The 12,643-nt window shown below is 62.4% G+C and overlaps 1 protein-coding gene across 4 annotated transcripts in view; it reads right to left on the bottom strand.

The window, feature by feature from the left end:
* EBF4 (EBF family member 4) overlaps positions 1 to 12,643 on the bottom strand; it is a 90,969-nt gene that overhangs the window by 22,052 nt on the left and 56,274 nt on the right. For all 4 annotated transcript variants that reach the window (XM_043512884.1, XM_038400305.2, XM_043512885.1 and 1 more), the window contains 4 exons: positions 9,686 to 9,767; positions 5,687 to 5,804; positions 2,754 to 2,887; positions 2,001 to 2,127 (listed from right to left, as the gene is read on the bottom strand). In XM_043512884.1, coding sequence (XP_043368819.1) covers positions 2,001 to 2,127; positions 2,754 to 2,887; positions 5,687 to 5,804; positions 9,686 to 9,767 — 461 coding nt within the window. The remainder of the gene's footprint in view (positions 1 to 2,000; positions 2,128 to 2,753; positions 2,888 to 5,686; positions 5,805 to 9,685; positions 9,768 to 12,643) is intronic.

Below are 12,643 nucleotides of genomic sequence, written 5' to 3'. Positions count from 1 at the left end.
GGCTCCACCTAGGAAGTGGGGCCCACACAAGGAAAAGTGGAACCCAGTTGGGGCTTGGCATACTGAGGGGGGCCTCCCAGGGACTGTTTAAAAGGTGGGGCATCGCCCCGATCCCATGGATCCATGGCCCCTGGGCCCAGCCACCTGCTCTGCTCCCGTTAGAGATGGACGTCGCCTCCTTGTGCTAGTGACATGGAGTCTATCCAGGGGCCGGGGGCTGGGACGTCCCTGCCTCTCCCCGAACCCCCACAGCTGCATGGCCAGAGACCAAGCCCAGGATTCTGCACCACGGCCAGGGCTGGCACCAGGCCAGAGGGGCAGAGACTGGACGGACAGACAGTGCATGTGGAGGCTAGGACTGGACGGACAGCGGTGCACTGGGCGCTAGGGCTGGACAGACAGACAGACAGAGAGGTGCTGGGAAGGGGGCAGGGTGTGGGGAGAGAACAGGATCTGCAGGCTGGCAGCAGGAGCCCCCGACTGCTCCGGGGGTGGGACGGGCTGGTTCCCGGGGAAGGCTTGCCCCAGCCCTTCGACAATGGCCGACGGGCCGTTTCCACACCCGTCGCCCCATGCTCCGGGCAGGAGCCTCCCGGTGCTGTGTGCTGGGAACGCCCGCCAGCGGCTCGACCCCGCAGAGGGGAGCACGGGCATCGGGCCAGGGAGCTGCCCAAACCCACCTGGCAGGGGAAGCTGCCACTCAGCAGCTGGGGCCAGCCGTGGGGGGGGGGGGGCAGATGGGGATGGAGGGAGAATCACTGTGACACACACACTGAGTGACATACACACACTGCCTCACACACAGCATCACACACAGGGTCTCAGACACATGGTGTTACACACACAGGGTCTCACACACACACACGATATTACACACATGGTGTCATGTAGGGTGACCAGACAGCAAGTGTGAAATATCAGGACGTGGGTGGGGGGTAATAGGGGCCAATATAAGACAAAGCTCCAACTATCAGGACTGTCCCCATAATATCGGGACATCTGGTCACCCTAGTGTCATGTCACACACAGAGAGTCTTAGACACACACACGGTGTCACACACAGAGGAAAGCCCCTCCCAGGAACACATACCGTATTGATTCCCCCCCCCCCAACCTACTTAATCTTTCATGGCTAGGCAAAGCCAGAGAAGCTGGAAATTGGGATCTGGCCGGCGGAGCGGGGGCCAAATCAATCCTCCCCCGCCCCCCTCAGCCGGGTCAATACGCACAGAACAGCCCTGATCTGGAAAGGGAGGGTGAGCGCCGGGAACCCCCCCGGCCCCCTCGGGGCCCCGAGCAGCGGGAGAGCAGCAGCAGTGGGAGTGGGGGACCTGGACTCGTGCCCTATGAAAGGGAGCATCGGGTCTCTGCCCTACGTCCCCCCTGCATGAATCTACCCCCCAGCGACCCATCTCCGGCCGCCCCCTCCCTCCATCCCTGCCCCTCCCATCCCCCTCACCCATAACTCGCATGCATCTACCCCCCAGCGACCCACCTCCGGCCACCTCCCCTCCCTCCATCCCCGCCCCTCCCATCCCTCCCACCCATCCCCCGCATGCATCTACCTCTCACTGACCCACCTCCAGCCACCCCCTCCCTCCATCCCCGCCCCTCCCTTCCCCCCCACCTACCCATCCTCCATGCATCTACCACCTACCTACCCATCCATCCATCAATGCCCCCCACATCTATCCCCACACCTACCTACCCACCTCCATCCTGGCCATCCAATGGGCTCGAGGTCTTGGGGGCGACAGATCACCCACCAGTCCCTGGCCATCCAGACCCCCAGTAACTCCCAGACTCCCCCGGGGCAGGGAGAGGCAGCACTGCCTAGCAGTTACACCAGAGGGGCAGGACTCTGGGGTTCCACTCCCACCTCTGCCACCCACTCACTCTCTGGCCCTGGGCATGTCACTCGTCCCCCCGTGGCTGAGCGGTGATGGAGCAGGGTGGTGAACCCCGAGGGCAGAGCTGCCCAGCCCGGCCGCGCCCCTCACCTGTGTAGACGAAGCGGCCGGGCGCTCCCTTGCAGAACTGCTTTGACTTGTAGGAGAGTGTCACCTCCACCACGCCGGGGATGTGGCGGGGCGGCGTCTGCACCCGGATGGCGTGAGGGGTGATCAGCTGCAAGGGGCAGGAGAGAGGGGGGCTGAGCCCATGTGCAGTATGCGGGGGCTGAGGGGGGGAAATGATGACCAGAGGGGCAATGGAGGGGAGATTAAGGCCCCGATTCAGGTGCAGATTCACTCTCCTCCCCCAGGGCTGAGCCCAGCTGGTTCCCCCAGCCTCTCAAGCTCACAGACTAGCCGGTCCAAGGACCCTTCGCTGGCCAGTCGGGGCATGAGGAGCCTCTATCACAGCCTCCCCTCGTGGGGAGCCCCCAGGGTGCCGCTGTGCCTCTGGAGGGCCATCCCCCAGGCCCTCTGCCCTTGCCCAGTTCCCCAGGCCAGGCTGGGCTGGGGCTCCCTCCGGGGAAGTGGCCTGGCATTGGGAGATGGGCTGGAGGGATCTGGCGCAGTGCCCGGAGCTCTGAAGGGAGTCTGGCTCCACCCCTCCAGGTGCTGCACCCCACTGGACAGGGCCCCTTCGCCTTGACCCAGAGCTACCCCCGGCCCAGCCCGAAGGGGCCCTGCCCGGCACGTTGGGATGGGGCTGTGCGGTGCCGGGAGGCCTCAGGATGGACAGAGGCATGGGGGGCAGGCGTGGGAGGCGGAGAGACACCGGGGGAAAGGGGGTCCACGCTCGCCCACCTCGCTCCACACCAGCATGGTGCCGAAGACGACCTGCAGCCCATCAAAGAAGTTGTCGCCGATGACAATGACGGTGGCGCCGCCCGTTGTCCACCCTTCGCTGGGGCTGATGGCTTTGATGCAGGGGGTGGCTGCTGCGGGCGGGGAGGGAGAGACAGGGCGTGGTCAGGGGGTGACAGAGAGCGGGGAGCACGGGGAGAGCCAGGACGGGGAGGAGGAGAAAGCAGGCGAGGAGAGGAGAGAGCAGGGCTGGGATGGGAGACAGAGAGGAGAGGTAGGAATGGGGACAGATGGATGGAGGGACAGACAGAGGGGCGTGTAGGGGGAGGGATGGATGCAGAGGCGTGATGGGGGTGGAAGGACGGAGGGGTGTGTCGGGGGATGGATGGATGGAGGGGTGTGATGGGGTGGAAGGACAGGCGGAGGGGTGTGTATGGGGGCGGATGGACGGAGGGGTGTGATGGAGGGGTGAGAATGGGAAGAGATGGATGGAGGGAGAGGTATGTACAGGGAGGGATGGATGGAAGAATAGAGGGGGGTGTGATGGGGTGGAAGAATGGAGGGCGTATAGGGGGATGGATGGATGGATGTGTACGGAGAAGGATGGATGGAAGGATGGAGGGAGGGGTGTGAATGGGAAGGGATGGGTGGAAGGACGGGCGGAGGGGTGAGTATGGGGGCGGATGCATGGAGGGGTGTGATGGAGGGGTGAGAATGGGGAGAGATGGATGGAGAGGTGTGTACAGGGAGGGATGGATGGATGGATGGATAGAGGGGTGTGTATGGAGAGGGATGGAGGGAGGGGTGTGAATAGGGAGGGATGGTGGGGGGGGTGGATTGAAGGGCGGATGGATGGAGGAGGGGGGCAGATGGACTTACTGCGGGGGAGTAGGGCTGGGACACCCGTTCCCTGTGGGAACGGCAAAGCTTCCCTCGGCCGGAGAGGGGGCTGGGGGGAGCTCTAGAGCGGGGCACTGGCAGGGCCGCTGGTCACTGCCAGCTCCAGAGAGGGTCTAGCTTGCCAGGCACAGGGGGTCAATGCTGGGGGCGACACAGACGCCGAGCTGGGGGTTTGCCAGCTGGGACTGGCAGTTCCACAGAGGCCGTAACATAGCATGGCTGGGGGCCTGGCCCCCAAATGCCAGTGGGGGTGGGGTGGGGAGCGGAAGGAACAGAGGGTGGACTTGTGCAGTGTCACAGCAGCTGCAGTGGGGAGAGATCCCAGGGCACGGCAGGCGAGTGGAGGTTCGTGGGGGGCATGCATTTCCCCAGGGACCTGCTGCAAAGGCCCTGCGTTGGAGAGCACGCTGGGCTCCCGGTACCAGCCCTGGCAGGCCAGGGCGGAGGGGGGAGGACCCTAACCCCTGTGAGATCCTTGGGAAGCCTCCGGGTGCCATCAGTGGTCGTTGGGTCCGGCTCTCCAGGCTCAGAAGAGCCCCCCTGGGGCCAGGGGCTTTGAGGATGGCCAGCGGCAGCACTGGCAGAACTATGCCAGGAGACAGACCCCAGGCCAGTGCCAGCCTGGCCAGGTCCGCATCGGTGCTGCCACAGATCCCATCCCGCTGGGTGCAGGTCCAGGGGGCATGATGTGTGGGTCTAGCTGCACCTGTGCCCTGCCGATGGCATTGCACCACGGCAGGCCCCAGAGCCAAGTGCCAGGCCCTGCCCCTCGCCACCCCCCCCCACCTGTATTCAACAGCAGGAGGGGATAAGCAGGAGCCAGTGGAGTTTTTTGCCCGGGGGAGCCCTGATGGTGGAGATCAGGGGGGCCTGGGGGCTGCTGGGGCAGGGGCAGGGCGGTGACAGGCGTCTCAGCCAGGCTTCGCCACACACGTGACACGGGAACGGGCCAGGAGCGTGGCACCGGGCCCTGGCAGCAGCCGCTGATCAGAACACACTGGGCCCCTGCGGAGGGGACTGTCTAGCTTCTGTGCACCTGCCACCTGAGACGGCAGCGCCCCTCAAAAGGCTCAGCCCCCCATTTACTGTGGGGCAGTGAGGAAATGATCATCTACCTGCCGGCTTAGAAAGGGGGCCCGGGGCTGGGGGGTCCTGGGCTTGGGGTGTCCTGTGGGCCTGGGCGTTCTGGGGCACTCAGCATTACCAGCTGCCCAGAGCACCCACCGCTGGGCCGGTAGTGCCGACAGTGAGTGCTGTGCAGGGAGTGGTGTGTTTGGGGTGACGTACAGGTCCCCCCATCTCTCCCAGAACAGCCTGTGCTGGGCAACTGCCATCAACAGGGCAGCCTGCTCCTACGGAGCCCGCGGTGGGATGTGCTGGCCGCTAGCCGAGAACTTGGGGCTGCCCCGTTTGAAGCATCAAGCCCGTGGGCAGCTGGGCCGCGGCAGGTTTGGGGCGGGGGCCAGCAAGCCCTTAAGCGGCTGACAGGGTCGTTCACAGGGCAGCACTGTGGGATTTGGTGCCAGGCCATTTCTAGGGCGGATGGCGTGCGTCAGGATCCTCTGCAATGCCAGGCATCGTGCCCGCAGAGCCTGCTGCCTGCCTCCAGGGGATGGGCCTTGGCCAGGCCCAGCCACCCCTGGGGAGAGCGCAGGGACCAGGTCTTGGGGAGGGCTCGTGTTGCTTTTATTTTGGGGTGGGGTACTGATTTCTGGCTCAGGCCTTGAAAGTGGACCTGGATGGGTGGGGTGGGTCGGAGCCTGGTGCGATCACACGGGGAAATGGAGATCACGGCTGTGGAACGGTGGTCGGCACTGGGGAGGCCCGTGCGAGGGGAGTGCTCACAGGGCTGCGCTCGGGGCTGCTCTCCGAGGCTGTTTCCCGGCACTCCATGCCTGGAGACCCCCTGCACGCTTAGCTGGGGCCTGCCCCCTGCAATTTCCCAAAGCGGCTGCTCATTCTGAGCCCCTTGCTCCTGCCGACCTGCGTTCAGCAGGGGGCTGGATGCTCCGGCAGAGCCGGGGGGCGCTCACCTTCGGAGGGGTCCAGCCGTCGCGCCCGGCGCCCGTGCTTCGAGTTGTTGTGAACGAACATGTTATCCGACACTGCCAGGACGTGCCCGTCCACGTTCACCGTCGTTGACACTACCACCTGGGGGCCAAGAGCATCTCAGCGTTATGCCAGCCGTGCGGCAGGAGAGCCGGTCCAGGGAGACCCCAGTGTCCGGAGCACTGCACAGCCCGGGCCCCCCCGGCAGCTCTCAGGGACACCGCCCCAGTTTGGGACGTTGCCTGTACCCCAAGAGTGCAGGTCAGGGGTAGAGTCCCCCCCCAAATGGGACAGTCCATCACACCGCCATCCTTAGCACCACCCTTTAATGGGGCAGCCTATCGTACTGCAGAGTGCTTGGAACCCCCCGAAATGGGGCAGCCCATCGCACGCCAGCGTCTGTTGAACCCTACCCCCAATGGGGCAGACAGGGCACTGCAAAGCCCCTGAATGCCAGCCGTGGCCCAGCCCTCTCCGGCGGGGGGGGGGGGGGGATGCCATTACTAGGGGCTAAGTACCAGGGTCTGTCGCTGCTTAGGCGATGGCCCATGTCACCCACCAGTGCATTGTGGGAAAGCTGGGAGAGGAGGTTCTGGGGCACGGCAGCTGTTCAGTCCTGAACCCTGAGCCGTGGCAGCCCCTTGCTGCCATGTGCCCTGCAGAGCCAGGTGTGACGTTATTGACATGAACTGGGACAGCACGGATCAGTGTTGCCACCACTTTTACGTATTTGCAGCAAATATTGTACAAAGGTGGTTGTGTGAGATGTCTATGGAAAGGTTATGATTTGCTGGGTATGATTATCCTATCTGTGTGGGTGTATCATGTTTGTAGTTAAAGTTATGAACACTGGCTATGTACTCACATCTCAATGTGTTTTGATTCTAAGTAGCTTCAGGGAAGCATTTGGTCAGTTTCTTGAGAAAGGACTGTTCTCAGTAAGTGCCCAATCAAGAAACACTTAACTGACAATGGACCTTGGGGACTCCAATCCACATATGAAAAGTCTTCCTGGGAACGTTCAAGGTAGCATGTGAGCAATGGCTGCTCTACCTGTAAAGACCTGAGTCATGCATGGACACTGTGACTTGCCCAGGTGACTCCAAATTCCATCTTGCTGCTGTGATTTTCTGGAGTAAGAACAAAGGGGTGTCCTTCTACATGGCAGAGGATATAAAAGGCCCTGGAAACCCCTCCATTTTGTCTTCAATCCTGCTTCTTACCTCTGGAGGAACCTTGGTACAAACTGAAGCTCTGAACAAAGGACTGAATGACCCATCCCAGCTGGGGATGTTCTCCAGAGACTTGATTTGAACCTGCAGTTTATTCCATCACTGCTGCAAGCCTGAACCAAGAATTTGGCCATTACTGTATGTCATTGATTCCATGTAACCATTTCTAGCTTTCATCTATATTTCTTTCCTTTTATGAATAAACCTTTAGATTTTAGATTCTAAAGGATTGGCAACAGTGTGATTTGTGGGTAAGATCAGACTGGTATATTGACCTGAGTCTGAGGCTTGGTCCTTTGGGATCGGGAGAACCTTTTTACTTTCACTGGGGTATTGGTTTTCATAACCATTCATCCCCATAAGGAGCAGTGCTGGTGGTGATACTGGAAAACTGGAGTGTCTAAGGAAATTGCTTCTATGACTTCTGGTTAGCCACTGGGATAAAACTGAAGTCCTCTCTGTTTGGCTGGTTTGGTTTGCCTTGGTGTGCAAAGGACCCCAAGTCTGGGGCTGTGACTGCCCTGCTCTAAGCAATTTTTCCTGAACTGATACTTTCCATAGCGTGCCAACAAAGACCGCTTCATTACACGAGGGTCAGCATTCCAGGGGGCGAGGGGGCCAGGCCAGCCCCAGCCCCCAGCCTGGCTGCCAGGTCTCCTCCCTGCCCCCACCCGCTCGCTGGCTCGTCGGGGTGGCGGGCTTGGCTGCTCTCCCAGGAACCGCGGCACTATGCAAATTGGATGGGTTGTTAATCATGTAAAAATGTCACAATTATCATATCTTTCCGAGAGGCCCTAATGAAGGCACCGCGCTGGGTGTGAGCTGGGGAGACGGGCCAGAGTCACCACCTCCGCCTGCCGAGCTGCACCTGCCAGGCACCATGGGGGAGCTGGGCATGGCAGGCCAGAGGAGGCACACGATGGAGGGGACGGGCAGGGGCAGGGCTGGCGTACCTGGGAGAGATGCAGGGATGTGCTGCTGCTAACGAGCCCTCGCCCTGTGATACAATGGGGGTCGCTGTGACGAGGGTATGTACCCCTCTGGCTGGGAGAGCCAACGGGGAACGGTGACCCTACGCACAGTGGGCCCTGGCTCTGCCACTGCACCGTGGGCGACTGTAAGTCACTTAACTGTTCATGCCTCGGTTTCCCCATCTGTGAAATGTGAGAAGTGCAGAAGAATGGAGGAGGAGAGATACCAGCGAACACTTGGGGTTACAGATCCTTGGCTGCCTGACACACTGTGTGGGTGGTAGAATGGGAACCGCTGACCCCGGGTGTCCAATACAATTGCCCGCCCCCATCCTACAGAATGAGCCACAGTACGCCTTGGCCAAAGCCCTGGTCCCTCAAGAACCCAGCTTCCTGGATGCCCCGTTCCTGCGGGCTGGGCCACGGCCACCCGGCACAACGCGGCTCAGTCCGGAGAGCTTGCTAGTGCAGCTGGGGCCTCGGACACATGGCTCTCAACACCCTGAGGTGGCCCTGGGCTGGCAGGCCCGCCGATGCCCCCAGGAGCTGGCGATGGTGCCAGGCTGGTTATTCGTACAGTCTCCAATGTCACAATCACTCTGGCACTCCTCAGACGGGACAGGCAGACAGACAGACCCCCCTTCCCCCTGGAGAACGGCCCGCCGGGCACAGCTGCAACTGCCTCTGCCTTCAACACCACAATGCAGCCCTCCGACCCCACGTAACGCCACGAGCAGCAGCGACAGAGACGTCCCCAAACCACCCCTCCCCCAGACATCTAGGCAGCCCGCCAGCTGCTGCACTGAGCCAGCCGAGGGGCTAATGGAAGGGGGAAGGTGCCACTTTTTGGCTCCTTCCGTCTGGGCGGGGGCGAGGGGGCAGGTAAGCAGCTCCAAGGAGAGCAACGGTGCCAGAATCCAGCAAGATCAGACCGTGGAGTCACTCTGGGGGGGATTGCTCCTAACTCCCCTAGGCTCCTCAGAAACTCCTACAGCTCTCAGATGTCACGGAGCAGGGCAGGGAGCCGTCGCTGTGTGGATCTATGGTGGGTTTCGTGCTGGCGAGAGGAGCCGACTCCACAGTCCGGAGAGCAGAGGACCCATCTTTCCTAGCCCCACACGTGCCGGCACTCCAGGGGTCCCCAGAGCAGGCCTGGCTGCAGTCTCTGCAATGAGCGAGGACACAGGCTGCCCCCGCCCCGTGGCCTGGCCACGTCAGACCGCGGGGATCCCCTGGGGGAGCGGGGTTCTCCCCTCGCTGCGGGCCGAGAGGGGGCTGAGATGTGCCCCCCATCACCCCCAGTTACTGCCCAGAGACTGGACTGGTCACCCACAGGGGCCCGGGCTGAGCCAGCCAGTCAGCTGCCCTCCAGGCAACCAGCCAAGGGGAGCAGAGACCGAGAAGGAAGCCAGGCCACCTGCCCCTGCGAGCCAGGCCTGGCCCAAGTCACGGATCCCCCCAACCCTCTCAGGGGAGCCGACTCCACACCCCCAGACTTCAGTGTCAGGAACACCCCGGGGTTGTGCCCTTCCCCGCCAGGCCCGTCCCAGGCTTCGCTCGTAGCTACCAGCTGGGGGGCCCATGGGGCCCTTCCCCATCCGACGCCCCCTTTCCCCCCACCCAGGGGGTGGCGCAGCGGGACAGCACCAGAGCGGGCAGCAGGGGCCTGGCTGGAGGCCTGACCGAGCCCCCACTATCCATCCCCAGCCCCGGCACCGGGGGTGTGCTGCAGTCCCGACCTGCCGGGCTGGGGCCCCTGTCCCGGGGGGAGGGGGTTCACCTGGAAGCGGCGCATGTCCCGGGGGTTCCCCGCGTTCTTCAGGCAGTTCTGGTTGCACTTGAGGAAGAACTTGAGGAAAAACCTGAGAGAAAAGGGGAGAAATCCGGATATTTAATGCATGTGTGGGGAGGGGGGCGGGGGGTCCTGTCCTACTGGTCCTGCAGCCTATGGCTTCACCTCCCAATCCCACCCCCCATACATCTCCCATCCCACATGCCCCTAGGGAGAGCCATACCCACTGAGCAGGGGCAGAGCCCGTGCCCCCCCCCGAGACTTGGGTGTCTCCCCACCCAGGCTGTGGGGTGGGGATGTCCCAGGGAGAGTCCCCACTCCGCTGTGAAATGAGTGGGATCAGGCCAGTGCTCTTGGGGTGACATGGGGAACCAGCACCATTCCCAGGGCTCTGGCTTCCTGGTGGGGGCCGTGCAGGCCAGGCAGGATGCCATGCCAGGTCTATCCTCTGCCCCCCGGGGGGGCAGCAAGCTCGGGTGGCTGGTCCGACGGCGGGGGGGGGTGGCAGACCCGTGGCAGGCTGCACGAACCACCACACGCACCCCCCCAACCCCAACGCCATTCACAGCCATGCCCCCCTGCAGCACCTGGCTAGAGCACCCCACCCCAACTCCCGCGTGCAGGCGCCCCGCCCATCGGTCCCCATAAACACATCTCCAGCTATCTCTGCCGGCGAGCGCCGGGCTGGCCCTAGCGGCTTCTCCCCGGCCGTTCTGGGTATCGACCACCACCTGAGCCCTCCCTGGTGGCAGGCAGCTAATGGGTTTTATTACTGCAGAGCCGATCAATCAGGGAACCCGAGCCAAGGGACCCAGGAGTCCTGGGGGGAGGGGAGAGCGGGGATTAATGCCGAGGACTGTGGGTAGGACGCCCCCCGGAGGAGCAACCAGGAGAGCAGGGGGTGAGAGCCCCAGGCATGAGAGAGGCTGGGGAGGGTGCAGAGCGGGCTGGGGTGCGTGTGCTGGGCCAGAGAAGGGGAGAGGAGTCCAGGAGTGTGGGGCAGCCCAGCCTGGCCCCACAGGGAGAAGCTGAGGCAGCAGCAGGGAAGAGCCCCCTGCAGACGATGGATGAGGCGGGAGCCCCATCCATTCCCAGTAGCAGCAGGGCCTGAGGAAATATTCAGGACACTTGAAGAGGCCCTGTAATCGCCACCACGCCGTCAATTATTAATGGGCCGCACCAGAGCTCGCGCAGGGGCTGGCGGAGGAGGAGAACACCCCGGGACCGACCCACACGCACAGCTGGGCACCCCGATCCCTACTCACATGCACAGCCGGGCACCCCAGGACCTACCCACATGCTGTGACGAAGCGGGACTGTTCTTAATGTTGCCTCTGAATATTGTGGGGGTGCCTCAGTTTCCCCTAGGCAGTTCTTAAGTATCTAGGTGGTGGGATAAGGGTGTATGATCGTGGCAGAGCCCTACAGGGCAGGTGTGTGCAGGGGTCTGGACACAGAGAATGGCCAACACCCTGTTTCCTGACAACTGATGGCCTGGGCCTTCCCCCTGCAAGGTGAGAGCTAAAGGGTTGGAGAACAAAGGAAGCCGGTGACCTCCTGGCCCAGGAAAGGGATAAAGCCCTGAGGAGGGGGAGGCTGGAGAGAGTTTCAGTTTGGGGCTGGCTGGGGACGTGGAGTGAAGTGCAGACGGGGTTGTCTGGCTCACTGCCCCCCAAAATGGACCCAGCTGAGGGGTCCTGTTCTCTGCACCTACAAGCTCTGTGTTAGACCATGTTCCTGTCGTCTAATAAACCTTCTGTTTTACTGGCTGAGAGTCCCATCTGACTGCGGAGTTGGGGGGCAGGACCCTCTGGCTTCCCCAGGACCCCGCCTGGGCGGACTCACTGTGGGAAGCGCACGGAGGGGCAGAGGATGCTGGATGCTCCGAGGTCAGACTCAGGAAGGGGGGAGCCGGGTGAGCTGTGTGTCCTGCAGACAGGCTGCTCCCAGAGAGGAGACTTCCCCAGAGTCCTGCCCGGTTTCGTAGGGAGCAGATCCAGAGCATCGCCCGGGGACTCCGTGACACACGCACAGCCAGGCACCCTGGGACCTACCGACATGCACAGCTGGACACCCCAGGACCTACCAACAACCGGACACCCCGGAATCTACTGACACCTTGATACCCCAGGACCTATCAATACCCAGACACACATGGATCTAGCAACACACCTACACACACGGAGACACATACACCTATCCACACATGCACACCCAGCCACACAGGGATCTACCAACCCACACACATCCAGACACTCACCCCTGGCCACACCAAGGGATCTAGCTGCACACACCTATTCGCAGACAGACACCTATACACACCTGGCCACAGGGGATCTACAAACCCGCACGTACCTGGACGGACCCAAAGATCCACCAATACATGCTGTGTCCAGTCTAGCCAGGGCCCCCCACCCAGCACCGAGCTCCCCCTGAGCTGTCCCCATTGCGAGACCCCTCATCTCCTGGGCTAATGCACCTGCCCTTGGCCAGATCTCCATCATACGGCCCATTCCCGGGGAAAGCCAGCAGCGGCTGCGCCTCAGCCCCTAGCCAGGAAAAGCCCCCCTGACCCGAACATTATTCAGCCCAAGCTCTCTCCCCCCATCACTAACCCTTAACACGCCCCTCTCCCCCAGGGGCAGGGCACGGAGATGGGCCTTGCAGAATGCCGGGGTGGTCACCAGAGGGGGGTGGGGGGCTCAGTTCCCATCTCTACCACAGGGATAATTCTTCCTCCCCCTTTCTCTCTCACTTACCCTGCCAGGGGCTGGGGACACTGGGGTATTCTTAGTGCCTCCTTAGCAGGTGACCCCTCCATTAGTGGCTCCAGGGGGCCAGGTTTGTAAGTAACACATGGAGGGGATCCTTCATCATCCCTGCTCCCTGCTATCACAGCTGGCACCCTCCGGCCTCCCACCATAGTCCCCCCTCCCCAGGGGTACC

The sequence above is a fragment of the Dermochelys coriacea genome, chromosome 4 (genome assembly GCF_009764565.3).
Source record: "Dermochelys coriacea isolate rDerCor1 chromosome 4, rDerCor1.pri.v4, whole genome shotgun sequence".
Classification (NCBI taxonomy): Eukaryota; Metazoa; Chordata; order Testudines; family Dermochelyidae; genus Dermochelys; species Dermochelys coriacea.
This window is presented reverse-complemented; position numbering and strand designations above follow the sequence as displayed.